The 15,891-nt window shown below is 42.2% G+C and overlaps 2 protein-coding genes across 3 annotated transcripts in view; one reads left to right on the top strand and one right to left on the bottom strand.

The window, feature by feature from the left end:
• The first annotated feature begins 3,266 nt into the window (after positions 1 to 3,266).
• Positions 3,267 to 5,688, top strand: LOC130404637 (GTP cyclohydrolase 1-like). Of its 2 annotated transcripts, XM_056609484.1 has the most exons (4): positions 3,267 to 3,302; positions 4,319 to 4,428; positions 4,561 to 4,616; positions 4,886 to 5,688. In XM_056609484.1, exons 2-4 carry the CDS (start codon positions 4,360 to 4,362, stop codon positions 5,013 to 5,015), a joined length of 255 nt encoding a protein of 84 aa, XP_056465459.1. In that variant the 5' UTR covers positions 3,267 to 3,302; positions 4,319 to 4,359; the 3' UTR covers positions 5,016 to 5,688. The 2 variants fall into 2 exon arrangements, with proteins under 2 accessions (XP_056465459.1, XP_056465460.1); XM_056609485.1 differs by lacking the exon at positions 3,267 to 3,302 and having other exon boundaries at positions 4,272 to 4,428.
• A 43-nt stretch (positions 5,689 to 5,731) lies between these two features.
• The window catches only part of rhoq (ras homolog family member Q), an 11,822-nt gene continuing 1,662 nt past the window's right edge, over positions 5,732 to 15,891 (bottom strand). The window contains exons 3-5 of the mRNA XM_056609483.1: positions 10,989 to 11,153; positions 8,344 to 8,439; positions 5,732 to 8,038 (exon numbers count right to left, since the gene is read on the bottom strand). Coding sequence (XP_056465458.1) covers positions 7,877 to 8,038; positions 8,344 to 8,439; positions 10,989 to 11,153 — 423 coding nt within the window. The 3' untranslated portion in view covers positions 5,732 to 7,876. The remainder of the gene's footprint in view (positions 8,039 to 8,343; positions 8,440 to 10,988; positions 11,154 to 15,891) is intronic.

Here is a 15,891-nt window from a genome sequence, read left to right as displayed (position 1 = left end):
AGCCTTGGAGCCGGCTCTGCTGATAGGCGTCACACGTTGCCAATGAGCGACGAGATGAGGCTGCATCTAAAAATGTATACAATACAATAATCCTGCTTTTACCGAGCCGTACAGGTGAGATGGGACGGAATGCGTCACCTAGTTAATGTAATTTATTTCATGACATAATGATTAAACATGTTTTGTAGCCTGAATATAATGCTTTTTTTTTTTTTTTTTACTGTTGTTTTCAATGGTTTTTCAGTTTGTCAATGCTTTAATTTTCTTGCAGTGCAATCACAAGTAGGCTTATGAGCTATTGCACGGTTCCCATCAAGTGGAAACAACAACAATGAGCAGCCACTCACCTCTCTCATATGCCCTATTGTTAATCATCTAATAACACACTTTATTTGCAATGCTTTAACATGTCTTAGTGATTTAACATGTCATGGTGCCCAATAGAGTATGACTTTCGCTGTCTTTTTCTTTATCCTCCAGACACTAATTAAACAGAGAATCCTCAAAGGAGTATTCACACTCACCCACGCCCAGAGATGAGGTCATCTGTCGGAGTCCCATCATTCATGGCCACATAACGCAGAGGGAGTTAATGGGCACAGGAAGCTTGGCTCATAATGAAGCAGTTAGTCGGACGTAAGGTCCACCTCAAGGGAAGCCAGCTGCAGACCAAGCCCATTAGCCCCTGTGTCTCAAATGTATTAAAAAAACAGACGAATGAGGGGCAATTATGAGGTCCCAATATTGCTCTGGTGCAATTTTGTATGGATCGTTTCCATACTTACAGTACCGCTATTTGAGTGCGTGTGTGTGTGTGTGTGTGTGTGTGTGTGTGTGTGTGTGTGTGTGTGTGTGTGTGTGTGTGTGTGTGTGTGTGTGTGTGTGTGTGTGTGTGTGTGTGTGTGTGTGTGTGTGCGACTATTCAAATCTCAAGAGTGCAGAGATGTATTACCATGGAAGAAGGATAGGACTATTTTGTATTTCTTTACGATGTGCATTTTATATAATAATTTAGAATTTGTATTTAAAATTTGATTGGCATTATAGTGCTTGCGTTGTTTACTTTGCCAAACTAATGAGCAACTGGGACTAGACCTGTCAACTCCTTATAGGACTATTACGGTATTTTGAACATTGAACCTCCTCTATGGTTTGTCTAGGATGAAAGAGAGTGGTTAACACCGACATTTTTAATATTGGTCCTTTCTCGAGTATTTGGCTAATTTCGAATCGCCCCTGCCTGCTTCGCAATGGCTGGCTATGGGCATTCACAAATCACGTGGTTAGTGGTGTTCCTTGATGTTCCTTATCAAGTAACGTAGCGAAATACAGTTTCTGTCGTGTTTTATTTGTCATTTTGTAAATCTGCATTTTGTAAATGAAACGGAAATCGGACCGGAATCGGAACCGGAAGAGGGGTTGCTTGTAGTCTTTTCGCTCGGTTCTAGCCCTACTGTTGATACGGAGTTCCGAGTGAAAAGACTACAACCAACTGTCCGTTTCCGGTTTCTTTTCCAAATGCCAAATAAAACATTACAGAAACTGTATTTCGCTACGATACTTGATTAGGAACATCAACGATCACCACTTACCACTCGATGAGTTTCACATTTCTGAAAACGAACGTTTAGGGGTGTTTTTGAATGCCAGTAGCCAGCCATTGTGAAGCAGGCAGGGGCGATTCGAAACTAGCCAAATACTGGAGACAGGACCAATATTCAAAATTTCGGTGTTAACCACTCTATTTCATCCTAAAAAAAACAGAGAGGGGGCTCAATGTTCAAAATACCGGAATTGTCCTTTAATCATTGAATCTTCCATGATAAGACAACTGTGATGAGTGCGCCTCCTAGATGACTTTGTGCTACTAGCATAAAAAATTCAGTGAGTATGTTTGTTATTCTATAACAATTAGTTACCATGAATCACATACCTTTCATTAGATGCACCAATACAACGGTTTTGGGGAAAGATTGGTTAGATTAATCTGTTAACGAGGCACTGCTCAAAGGATGATAGACACACTGGTGCCATCTGGTGATGATAAGTGAAAATAGAAATGACACCGACAGCGTTACTTTACAGCGATTGTCTATTCGATTTTCGAGAAGTGTATACGTGTCCAGTAATGACATGATATAATGATATATTATTTCACAGAGCTTAGAATGGACTTAACATGCTCGTATAGAATATTTAAAAAGAATACTAAGACAACTTTTCGACACATACGAATAATATTCTAGTATCCAAGTATCAAAAATCATATTCACAAGTAGCCTATCTTAGTGGCAGCCATAATAACAGCTATTCAAATTTATGCTTCAATGTTCCCTTTCCTACTTCCTTTACGAAAGGAAAGGAGATAATGCCGTCACAAGGCCCAACGGACTCCATGGAAACGGAAATTACTGCACAAATGTTCTTCTCGCATCCAACTCATTTTTGGCGAAATAGCTATCTAGAGACAAGAAGCATAAATAAAGTTTATGTGCATTCGACTTTACCGGCCTATATATATTGTTTGTTTTTGTTTATATAATTATTCATTTATTATGATATAAAAATAATATATACACAGTATTTATTAAAAAATAAATTAAACAAATCTAAAACATTTACCCCTCCATGGGTGCGCTACAGCACTCCGCACAGTTATGTTATTTATCTCTAGTATCCAAGCACTGTGGATGCTGATAGACTGAAATAGCTGGGATCCATACATGCACACTAATCTCTATCTGAAAAATAACCACGATTGTATAAAACAAAAGCCAAGCAGAAATGTATGACATTTAGAGGTACAAGACATTGCTACAGTATAGCGTATACCTTCTTGATGATTCGTGTACATGGCAAAAGGGGGACAAACTTAGAATGAAGATGGATTATTTTGTTAGATAAGAAGAGTATAGTGCACTTTTTCAGTTGTGGTTGTTATTTTTTTGTCAATCCATGGTAAAGGAGGCATGTCTAACACTTCCATAGGTCTTCAACGTTAGATTTGTGGGCCCTCTTATTGTGTGTGTGTGTGCGTGTGTGTGTGTGTGTGTGTGTGTGTGTGTGTGTGTGTGTGTGTGTGTGTGTGTGTGTGTGTGTGTGTGTGTGTGTGTGTGTGTGTGTGTGTGTGTGTGTGTGTGTGTGTGCGCGTGTGTTTGTGCAGGCATTGTGTTTTGTCAGGCATTTAAATAAGAATAGTCAAATAGTTTGATGTGCATATTTTTTTTCAGGTGACTTGGATGCTGCACCTTCTCATGTGATGGACTGTGTTTGATTAATTGGATTTGAGAGTTGATCAAATGGTAAATTGCCGTATCTGAAACAAGAAATTGTGATTGTGCCTCATTGATTATATTGTTTTTGTCAGAATTTGGTAAATTAAATTCAGAACTTAATTGACAAATAGAAAACCTCTAAATAACCTATGCTTATTAGATTGAGCCCCCTTCACCCTGTGTCTCTCTCTGTCTCTCAGTCAATTGATTTACTGATTCCCAACACGAGGCTTTCCAAGAACAGGGGAACATTTGGTTGTTAATTTTTCACACACTTTTCCAGAACATCAAAATTAAGATCATGCTTGCCAGATTTAGTCCTCCATAAATATCTACAGCGGCCTTATTTTCTGCACCTTATTTAAGTCAAGAATGATGGTATAATTTGCTATTCTCATCCAAATATGACCATACTATGTCTACAAAGTATGATTGTAATGGTTCATCATATCGCACTGTGTGGAATTGACAGAGTGTGTAGAGCGCCTAAAGGCCATGAATGTGTCAAGACTGAGCTCCTCCTTGTGTGAGGGAAAGACTGCCCTTGCATGGAACATTGTGGTAGCCTACCTCCAACAACAGCTGTGATGAACCTTGGTGTGGTCAGGACAATCAGCTATGCTGCCTATCCAGAGTGCTACAGCACGCCTCGTGTCCAACCTACCACAATACTCCCATATGACCCCCCCTTTTCCGTGTCATTCACTGGCTCCTTGTTGCTCCTTCAATGGTACCGACCTACAGGCGGCTCAGAAGCAATCAAGCTTGATTATTGATGTTGCTTGATTACTAACATTGCTTGATTATTAACATTGCTTAATTACTAATGTTGCTTAATTATTAACATTGCTTGATTAGTATCATTGCTTGACTACTAATCTTGCTTAATTACAAACATTGCTTGATTATTAACAGCTTGAGTACTAATAATGCTTGATGAGTAACATTGCTTGACTCCTGAGATTGCTTGATTACTACGCTTGCTTGATTATTAACGGTGCTTGATTATTAACTTTGCTTGATTACAAACATTGCTTGCTCAGACATCCTCACTGACGCGATCTTCGATGAAAACCACAATGAGATGGTCATTGTCAAAGATATCGACGTGTTCTCTCTCTGGGAACATCACCTGGTGCCCTTCTTTGGCAAGGTAAAATCGAATATAATCAACTTAAAAACATGTATATAGGCCTATGCCTATCTACATTACTCAGTACAACATGATTCTATACTTTTTAATATTTGGTTGGTCTCACACCGGGACATGTTTGTTTAACTTAAGGTTCACATAGCGTACATCCCCAACAAGAAAGTGGTGGGCCTGAGCAAGCTTGCCAGGTAAGTGATGGAATTTGACACAACGGGAAATAAATCTAATAAATTATGATGATTAAGGAATTCGAAAAAAGGTCAGATTTCTAACAGATCGCCACCGCTATTAATGATGCCCTGAAGCCTGCAGGGGTCGCTGTGTTGGTGGAGGCAGCGTGAGAAGCCTACTCAATCCCATTGGCCTGCTAGACTCTTGCCTTATTAGACAGCTTGGGTGCTTTACACATGGTTACGTTAAAGCTTTAACTGAACTTGTGTCTCTGTTGGGAATGCAGTCACATGTGCATGGTGATGAGAGGAGTTCAGAAGATCATCAGCAAGACTGTGACGAGTGTCATGCTGGGCACGTTCCATGATGACCCCAAGACCCGTAATGAGTTCCTGACACTCATCAGGAGGAGCTGAAACGCTTGAACCTCAGTCTACAAAGCGACTTTGACTCCTAGAAAAGAGCTATACAAATCGAATTTATTATCATTATTATTATTATTATTATTGCTACAAAGAGATGTTTAGTATACCATGCTGTTATGCTGATTCTAGGATTACTTTATCATCATGTTTGTCTGGAGTTTTTACGATTTTGGAAGATGATTTAGACAATTTTGCATAACTTTTTTTATGATGAATGAACCTTTGATAGTTAAACTTTTTGTCGAATCAGTTTTGTCTGTTTGCTTATGGTCTTGCCGTAATGGCTTAATGTATTGCAGCATCCTTCTTTACTTCTGTTATTTTGTCAACATGTTCAAATACATTTACACTTTGTTTACTGCAATACTGTTTGATATCATATACATTGTAAAGCATTGGTAAGAAGCACACTGTGGCTAATTATTTCATGTCTCTTACTAGAAAGGGAATTACAAAAGGAAAAAGCAATGCAAGTTGTGTCTTGCATGCGATCATTTTGAAGTGAATCAACACTTTGCATCAAGTGCTTCATTAGTTTGGTCCAGAGGAAATAACTTGTGTTAATTGAGGATGACAATAAAGTGACGTGATACACTGTAATTGCCACCTTCTCTAGAGGCTGGCTCTGAATATTGTACTAATGCTATAACCTTCAGAAATAAACACTGTCTTTAAATGTAGTGAAACACTATCCGTGCCATGGCTGAGGTACACTCTCTCAGGCTGTTTGTTAACACAAAAAACACATTTATTATAGAGTAGAGGGCAGCCCCGACAGGAGAAATGCATTGACATGTGCAGCACTTAGGCCTGAGGATGGACCTCAAGAACGCATAATCAGAAGGAAAGGAGAAAAAACGATATGGCAGCAATCCCTATGCGAAACACTATCAGGAAAGAACCCGCATATATCACAGGCTGGGACAGAGAGGTTTAGCACTCTCAACATTACAGTTTCAATGTTTCTCATAAAAGCTTTTTTTCAAATGTCTTTTTCATCATCACAATTATGAAATGTCACACAGTAAGCAGCAAAGCCTATGGCCGATGCATAAAGACTTAACAAGTTGGCAACGCTTATGATTTGGTTAACAACTCATCTTCATTCACACTTGACTGGCATTTTTTAAGTTGACCCGATAGTCAACTTTTTAGAAAACGTTTTCCAAACTGGCGAAAGCCAGAGTTGTAGAAACTATTGTGTGTGCTTGGAAAGACAGTGGGCTGTGCTCTTCTAAACTCTGTGTGTGTGTGTGTGTGTGTGTGTGTGTGTGTGTGTGTGTGTGTGTGTGTGTGTGTGTGTGTGTGTGTGTGTGTGTGTGTGTGTGTGTGTGTGTGTGTGTGTGTGTGTGTGTGCGTGTGTGTGTGTGTTTCTGCGTGCGTGCATGTGCGCATGCATTTGTAATTAACACAGTGTGCTTGATGTTTAGCATTTGATTTACAGCATCAGGTCATGGCCCCCACCAGGTGAAAGTGTGTGTGTTACTTTTTGAGCACCAGATAAGAAGTAAAAAGCTATGTTTTGTTTTTGGGTGTTAGACATTGGATCATGACTTGCATATTGCAAGTTTCGCAGCAGCTTTTATCAACAAAAAAGATTCTCTCAAATCTTTTTCTAGCAAAAATGAAAAGGGGAAAACTAGTTCTAAGTACTTTTTGTTGCATTAAAAGTTTATAGATTGGATGACTGATCTTGTAGATCCATGGACATCATCAAAGTTAAACCAATACAGTTCACCAATACAGAAAAGAAATGCAGTGCCTGATGTCGGTTGTTTCATTAAAGCACGCATTTTGTTTGTGGAATGCGTGTCATTAATTGCACAGACATTCGCACACACATACACACACAAATACACACACACACACAATGTAAAGCGCGTGTGCAGAGTGCCATCCTAACCCTCTACATTCTGTCATGATCAATACGATTACAAAAGGACTCAAAGTAATAAACTGTAAGATAACACACTTGATCACTGGTTTTTTATACTTTTGTTGACAACCTTGATCTCAGATTTTGAAACGCCCCCTGTTCATACATTCACATCTTCTTCAAGAATCATAGTGGCAAGGCTGTTCGACTTCCAGCCGAAAGGGACTGGGTCCGATCCCAAATATCTGCCATCTTCTTGTAGGCATCTGTTACCTGCTACCTGCCTCTTATAATGACGTGTCAGAATGAACTGTAAAGTTGCTTGCAGTAAAGCATCTGCTAAATGACTAAATAGGTCATTCAAAGGTCATCCCAAAAGTATTTTTTCCTATGGCCAATAGAAAATGTTAGAACGCTTACTGGTTTCCTTCAGGAATGGGGGCAACCAGAAAAACAACCCCTGTCACGATATTTGCTTTGCGGGTGGGTGGCCAGTGTTAAAATGGCACTTTATCAGGACCAGGATCCTTCATGTAGAGAAACTTTACCCTTAACAAATCTAGGTTCTACTTCGAGTTGTCTGAGATCCCGGGGAAACACAAGGGGTTCTTTAAAAACGAGTTATTCCTCACGACGAGTAGAAAGTCCTACTTTGGAGACTACAATAGGTTTTGCACAGGAAAATGGGGTTACAAATGGTAATAAAAGAAGGTACATCTGTTGGTTAAGCAAGGTCTTTAAGAAGTGTTCAGTGCTCCTTTGGTTGTAAACTTCAAACCCAGTGCTAAACGGTAGCAGAGTTATGGCAATTCATTCTTCTTCTTGAGAGTGAGAAAGAAGGCACATCTTCAACAGTCATTTCATGTCCTTAAAAATGTTTCACTCTGCCCTGGATGGTTCACATCGTCCATGGCCGGCTCTCGTCCCTCTGGTTGGCTATGGTCCGGTGGGGCTCCGGTTGGCTAACCTCTGGGTATCAGGTGATGAGGCAGCAGTTGATGCAGCGCGGGGCCAGCCTCCTCTTCAGCACACCCTTCTTCCTCTTGGGGGTGAGGATGGCGATGATGGCCTCATCGAACACCGTCTTCAGGCCCTTCTGCGTCAAGGCTGAGCACTCCACGTAGCAACATGCGCCGATCTGAGAGAATCAGAGAGCCAGGGAACAAGACTGTGATTCGCAAGTAACAAGGTCAATGTGCAGCAATGATCAAGCTTAATCAGAATGAAAGAATTCGATATTTTGATTTATTGATTTGAATAGTATCGTACTTATGTATACAAAACTCCTTTTAAATGTTAAAATCATTCCAGATTGTTGACCATAGTGTGGTCCAGTCTCCAGAGACTCCTATCTACATACAATTTGCCCTTCAATAGGCCTAATTCACCAAGCAACTTTCTCCACAGTAGCTGGGTCTGGGAGCTGTATGTTTACATTCTCACCTCCTTTGCGAGCTTCTGTCCCTGTTCAGTTGCGATGGGCTTCTCCTTCATGTCATTTAGTTTGGCAATGGTCTTGGGATCATCTCGGAGGTCTATCTGAAATGTGGAAAACAAAACATTTAACACCTATAGGTATATGTGCGAAATTGTCAATAAAAGTGCTGTAGGCAAGATTTGAGAGTTGCAAAGACAGACAGCAGAGGGCAAGATTTTGAAAGAAACAACCATGAAAACATCCACACCTTCTCCGCTCCGTCCCTTCCTACGTTTCCCTACTATAGCACAAGTTTTGCAATCGCACACCTGCGATTGACAGGGAAGATGGATTCTTCAAAACCAATCAGGGACGCTATGTCCTGATTGGACAGAAATTGACCAGAATAGGTGTTTTATTATAGTGAACCAACCAGCACAACAAGTACCTCACAACAGGGGGAGACGTAACCTTTCCAGGGACAGTCTTATGAAGTAGGACACTAAAACATATAAAAACAAAGAAACCCAAAACAATCGAAGTTCACTTTCTAAGGAACAAACAAAGGAAATCTCCTCATTCATCCCAACGGGAATGAGGAGACTAAGGAAGAGTTTCGACTGACCTCTCTTTGAAGAAGGATTATAATAATAATAATAATAATACATTTAATTTAGAGGCGCCTTTCAAGACACCCAAGGTCAGGGTGCCTTCAATAAACATTATGTCTGTGTTTACCACCTCTCCAGAGTATCTCCACCTCTTCAATAGCCATGTAATGTAATCCAATGTAATGTAATGTAATGTACATAATACAAATTACATGGCCATTACATGGGTACACCACATATTTAGTATTAATTCTGCCCCTAACCTTGATGGCAACACCTGACTTCAGACGGGCAAATTGATTACCCTTGATCATAGAACATCAGCATATACTATTCTGACAAAGAAAAGTCCTACTAGGAATCTAAGATAGTCCATTTGTGGGCTTCTTATGCCAATTCGATTTCCCTCTGAGGCAGAGTTTGAAATTTACTTTAAATTTGAGGGTCACTTTTCAATATGTGCCAGTGTCTACTCACAACATGTTTGACTGACTGAGACATAAAGCTATAGATGGATATGAATGCAAGACCCTGATCTCACTTTGAGTAAATCCGCCCGCTGAACTTGGTGTACCCTCTTGAGATTGTTGTCCGATAATTCATCCTCATGTCCCCTTACCTTTTGATCATTTTAAAGTGAGGGGATATGAGGATGAATTACTGGACAACAATTTTCAGTTCAAAGTTCAGTCTTGTGACTCAAAAGATTAATCAGAATTATAAATTTGTCTTATTCTCTGTGGTTGACTATATACAAATTGTAATGCTGGTGAATGATAACTGCTCCATTGTAGAAAAACTTATATCCGTTTTCCTTTGTTTATACTCCAGAGTGTAGAGAGGTTCTAAAATAAAAGTGGTTGAATCTTTCCTACTGCATTTATAATGAAAACAGCTCCAGTGTTATCGATACAACGTTGTTGTATCGATCTGAATGCTTTGGGCAAATTTAACATCCTGGCACAGCCTGCTTTCTTTTTGTGCTTCTGTTTATTTATATTTTAAACCAAGCCATATTGATCCATACGTGCTGTCTATTGGCCATTCAGCCTCTCTCCTCTATACCAGCGGTCCCCAACCCCCGGTCCGTGGACCGGTACCGGTCCGTGGGTCATTTGGTACCGGCCCGCAGAGAAAGATTATTTATTTATTTTTATTTTTATTTATTTTTTATTTATTTATTTTTTTTATTCACTTCGCAATACTGTTACTCTTTTACATGCCATAAGTCTATATGCAGTTGTTAGATTGCATATAACATGTTTGCATTTTTGGCAACCTCTGCGCAACATAACCCCCCCCCCCCCCAATCATACCGGTCCTTGATGCTGAAAAGGTTGGGGACCCCTGCTCTATACTCTTCTCTCCTCTGGCATTCATTGAAATGCAGAACACACACACGCACGCCCAACACGTTATCTCGTTAATAACCCATTTGGCCGGCTCATCACCCTCCCCTGTACACAAACACCAACACAACTCATGGAGTGACTTGCAGCCGCATTAATGCCATTCGTGGGTGTGTTTGATTTGCGACCGCGCCTGTCCCAAGTGCTAAGTGGATGCGAAGAGCAAGGGTTGGGGGTGAAGTTTGAAGGCTAACTGACAAAGGAGCGGTAAAGCTTTGGAGACAGGAGGATAAATCCAACTCCAGCTCCATTTTTACATAATCCCCCCTCACTGCAGGACCCCGGCTTACTCATTCTCGATGGCCGAGGAACCACGTCCACATTGAGTTTTGGTTCTCGGCATTGTGTCTCAATTTCGAGGCTCAAAGTCTTTTCTCCAGACTCAAGACTCCAAACAATCACTTAATACGAGAATATTCCACATGTGAAGATTCTCCAAAAATATATATACGGTATTGCATTGTGTGTGTGTGTGCGTGTGTGTGTGTGTGCGTGTGTGTGTGTGTGTGTGTGTGTGTGTGTTGTGTGTGTGTGTGTGTGTGTGTGTGTGTGTGTGTGTGTGTGTGTGTGTGTGTGTGTGTGTGTGTGTGTGTGTGTGTGTGTCTGCGTGTGTGTGCGTGTGTGTGTGTGTGTGTGTGTGCATGTGCTGACCTGTGTGCCAATGAGCAGGTAGGGCACGGTGGGAGCGTACTCCTGGAGCTCAGGAACCCACTCCTCCCGGACGTTCTGGAAGCTGGCCGGGTTGACGACCGAGAAACAGATGAGGAAGACGTCGGTCATGGGGTAGGACAGGGGCCGCAGCCGGTCGTAGTCCTCCTACACACCACGAACACGGTAGGGGTTAGGTGGGTGGGAACAATAATTAACCATTTAACCAATTAACCAACAGTACTTAATGCAGTAATAAACATTGATAAATAGCATTAGCATAGGGGTGAGGGTGAGGGTAATGGTTGTTGGTTAGGGGTACACCCTACCCCTAACCCTATTAAATATGTAATTGTGTACCAGGTTTGATGGATATTAACCTCTAGAGGGCAGCAAACTCTCAAATGTGATGTGTTGCTCAAGACAGCAAAGGAAGAATGGAAAGAGAGATTCCAGCAACTGAGACATCCACAGAATAATTGTACATTCATTATTAAAAGCTCATGAAAGATTAGCCTGCAAATGTGAAGGAAGAGAGAGAGAGTGAGACAGTGAGAGAGAGAGAGGAGTTAGGAGAGTTATCACCTTGGGGTTCCTCAATGGAAAGCAGCTAGCCTGTTTAACATCAATCCTCAACCGTTTTATCTCAGAAATGGACATTGACACAGATTTCAATAGTTCACATCCCTCGTTAGTCTTATTTGTTTTGCACTTCAGTACAAAATGCCAATGATAAAAAAAAAACGACCTCTACTTGCGGCACTTTAACGGTCCGTTTCAGTAAGCACATTCAACAGCTACATTTCATTACCCAGTGCTCCGCCAGCCTGGGGCCAATTGCTGTGGGGTCTCAACAACACAACACACAGGATCCATATATTTGTGATGATGGTGTTATTTTGGTTATGGTCTGTTGAAACTAAGCTGGGAAAAGGGGATGGCGGTTCTGGTAATATAGAAGGCTGTTCGATGACAAGAAGGAACATTAAAAAGAAAATCAATCAGAGCCAACATGACGGAACGGAGCGGGGTGCATTAACCTCCCATCCAGTCTGTAATGTTAACTGTTATACACTTTACTAAATGTATGGAATAGATTTTAAATAAAAAACATTAATTCAGTTCTTAACTGTTTGAGGCAAATCCACAGTGGCCCTTTTGTACTACAATGTCACAGATTGTTGCAAGATCTTGCTCATTTTCCCACTGCCTCTCTCTCACTCTCTGTCGCTCTCTGTGTCTCTCATCCTATTCTAGGGCAGAAGACAGCAGCAGCTCTGTGTGTGGATGTATATGTCAGAGACAAGTCATTGTGATTCAAATGCAGACTGAGTCAGACCACTAACTCACACACATGAGTCGGCTGGGCCTAAACTTTACCAAACCATCATAGACCAATCAGAAAAACGGCACATACTGTATCTCACGGTTGGTGAATCTTTATTGAGATTTAAAGCCAACGTATGAGTCTGGAATGCGCTTGGTGTGCATCGCTTGTCACCACAAAAGATGAAAGAATGGATTAAGGAGACTCATTGTCACTGTCAACCGAACTGCTTCCGCTTCTGCAATCTGCTGTGCGGAGATAGATGTTATGTGAGTCATATTCAGCACTTATGTAAATACAATCTTTCCTACTGCTGAAAGACAAAAACAAACAATCTTCAAATCAGATTCTAAGCCAAAGAGATGTGGGCTTACAACATATATACACAGGCATCTACTTTGTGGTCCCAATTATGTCTGACATCAACACATCAGTCCTCCCCTACACATAATGGCGATCCTTTTTCCTGCTGGTTCTTTCCCTCCCCTACGATCAAAAGTTAGTAACATTGGTTGTATGCTTTGTCTTCAGAACCTGGAATTCACGTCCAGGCAACTGCCAAATTAATACATGTAAATCCAGGGGTTGGAGCTAGGAGGTAATAGTTTATAGCCCACGATTAAAACACTGACATGTACATTTAATTTACAATTCTTCTTTCAAGCACACACACACACACACACACACACACACACACACACACACACACACACACACACACACACACACACACACACACACACACACACACACACACACACGTGTCGTTGTGAATGCTAATGTGTGTCTAACTTAATATCATTTCCAAATATGTGTGTCAGAGCGGGGGGGAATATGCCACATCCATGACCTCTGATATCCTGCTTCCCTGCTTTCATCAGCTCCTGCTTAGCGGTGTACCGACCTGGAAGATCACACGGCGATGACAGCCCCCAGTGGCCGTAAATATTCTAGCCTGGCTGTAAATATTCCTCCCCCACCCTCCCCCAGCACCACTCACCGCCCATAAGACAGGAACGGTGTGTCCCTGTCCCTAAATTCACTGTTCCTGCCTCACCTTGATATTACCACAGGACCTGCCCCGCATCCCGTGTCCCATATCTCACTGGAGATGGGAAACTATAGATTTCTGTACTTTAGAGTTGACAAAATGTTGAGAAAATTACGAATTTCGAACATACTTAGTGGCCCCTATGTCATTCTGAAGTCGTCACAAATCCATCAAAGATTTCACTTCTTAATGTAATGACGTATTAAGAATAATTGTAAATGCTTGTCAGTTGCCTTGGATAAATAAAACAAGAAAATAAAACACGATGTAATGATCAGGGTATACTCGTGCATCTGTGGGGCTGTTATGAATACTATCACCAGGAGAGGGAAGGATTGGGTTGGTGGAATGCTGAAACATGCCAGAGTGTGTTTGAGCAAGTTTCTATATTTGTGTGTGTGTGTGTGTGTGTGTGTGTGTGTGTGTGTGTGTGTGTGTGTGTGTGTGTGGTGTGTGTGTGTGTGTGTGTGTGTGGTGTGTGGTGTGTGTGTGTGTGTGTGTGTGTGTGTGTGTGTGTGTGTGTGTGTGTGTGTGTGTCTCCTTCTTCTCCCTCCTCCTCCTCCTCCTCTCATGACCTCATGTGCTGAACTAGGGCAAGGTATGTCACAGTAGAGTCAGGGCCGGGGGGGTATAGCTTTTTTGGGTATGCCTCAGCAAGCATGGCTGTCGGGTGAGAATGCCTTGGCAGCCATGTTGGATCAAGCATCCATGAGCAAGCTATGTGACGGCAGAGTCAGGGACGGTTGAGCCAACATGTGGAGGAAAAGGCAAGCCAGGCCAGAGGTGGGCGTGGCCACTCTCAGGACATGTTACATCTGCGTGAATGAGAAAGCTTTTTGTTCCCCCTTAACTTTAACTTCACTGGTGCTTCCATGAGCCACAATGGCGCTTCATTGGTCAACCTTAACCCTAGGCTCCTGCTGAGGGCAAAGTTCTGATTCACTGCTGCAGTCGTTTGATCTCTCTCTGCCTCCCCCCCCCCCCCCCCCCCCCCCCCCCCCACCACCCCCTACACACACACGACCACTAGGGTGACTCATCTACAACACTGAAAGATAGGAAGTGAAAAAAGAAAACAGAGAGAAAGAGAAAGAAAGAGCAAAGGCACAAAAGAGGTAGCGACTGGTGGCATGGATCACTTCCTGTTTTCCTCCTGGATCCTCTGAATGATGGAAGGGCCGATAGACGCTAGGATGCCCACGAGACGTGGACAGTAACAGGACAAGTACTGGGGGAATAGATGAATGAATAGATGAATAAATAGATGAATGAACGGATGGATAAATAAGTGATGACCCCCCACCCCCCTAAACGCTCAACCGACACAGTGGACTCTTCATAGGGAATAATTCAACAAGGCCATCTCCAGCGGGAGGGCCAAGACTGATGACACACAGAGAGGACAATAGCAATCCACCCCCCCCCACACACACACACACACACACACACACACACACACACACCAACACACACACACACACACACACACACACACACACACACAATTCATACACACAATATTCAACCACACACGCAGGCGCGCACACACACACAAACACGCAACACACACACACACACACACACACACACCCCGCACACACACCACCTATTCACACGGTTCACCAGTGTGATGTGATTAAAGCAGAGGGCTCAGACAGCGGTGACGTCACAGCGGTCTTGATTGCCGTGCCAACACAGTTTAATGAAAGTGTGAAGGCATTAAGGGATCAACGTCTACCTGATTCATATTTTATGGAGATTTAAAGTAGAGAACGGGGGTTGGGTTCTTTCAGGTCGGATACAACATGTGATGTAAAGGCCTGCTGTAGGGTGGGGGGGGGCACACAGAGGGAGGAAAGGTTTAAAACGCACCAGTTACGCAGGGGGGAGTGTAAATATGGACTTCTCCATTTCACAGACACCCTGAATCAGCTAAAAACAACCCCACACAAACATTCATTTCAGGTGCGCACACACTGAGTTCCTTACACAAACACAGACACAGACAAACACAAACACAAGCAACAACAGAACGAGGTGCACTGGAGTAAACAATTCGTGGTGTTTTTTTGTATATGCTACCAGGCAGTGTATGTGTTCATTTAAACAGGTATAATTGAGCTGTGATTTACCGTCCACAGACTATACTTCGTCCAGTTTTCATGAATGGACGACCATGGGGATGCTGTCCACCATGGTGACCTTTCTCTCACTGTGTTTTCCTTCTCTTCCGCTGCAGAGCTCAAGTTTCAGAGCTTAGCACGTGTAAATCTGGCTCTAAGGGTGAAATGTTAACTATTATACTTGAGGCTGGCAAGACAGTGTGTGTGTGTGTGTGTGTGTGTGTGTGTGTGTGTGTGTGTGTGTGTGTGTGTGTGTGTGTGTGTGTGTGTGTGTGTGTGTGTGTGTGTGTGTGTGTGTGTGTGTGTGGTTGTGTGTGTGTGTGTGTGTCTGTGTGTGTGTGTGTGTGTGAGTGAGTGTGTGGGTGAGTGTGTGGGTGAGTTTTTTGTACTACAGTTTCAACGATT

Source organism: Gadus chalcogrammus, chromosome 15 (assembly GCF_026213295.1).
Source record: "Gadus chalcogrammus isolate NIFS_2021 chromosome 15, NIFS_Gcha_1.0, whole genome shotgun sequence".
Lineage (NCBI taxonomy): Eukaryota > Metazoa > Chordata > Actinopteri > Gadiformes > Gadidae > Gadus > Gadus chalcogrammus.
The sequence above is the reverse complement of the archived record's forward strand: the minus strand, read 5'-3'. Positions and strand labels throughout refer to the sequence as shown.

Coding starts and splice junctions, on each gene's coding strand:
- LOC130404637 (XM_056609484.1), top strand. CDS start 4,360: ATGGTCATTGTCAAAGATATCGACGTGTTCTCTCTCTGGGAACATCAC. Junction 4,429..4,560: donor TGGTGCCCTTCTTTGGCAAG/GTAAAATCGAAT, acceptor GTTTAACTTAAG/GTTCACATAGCGTACATCCC. Junction 4,617..4,885: donor GGCCTGAGCAAGCTTGCCAG/GTAAGTGATGGA, acceptor TTGGGAATGCAG/TCACATGTGCATGGTGATGA.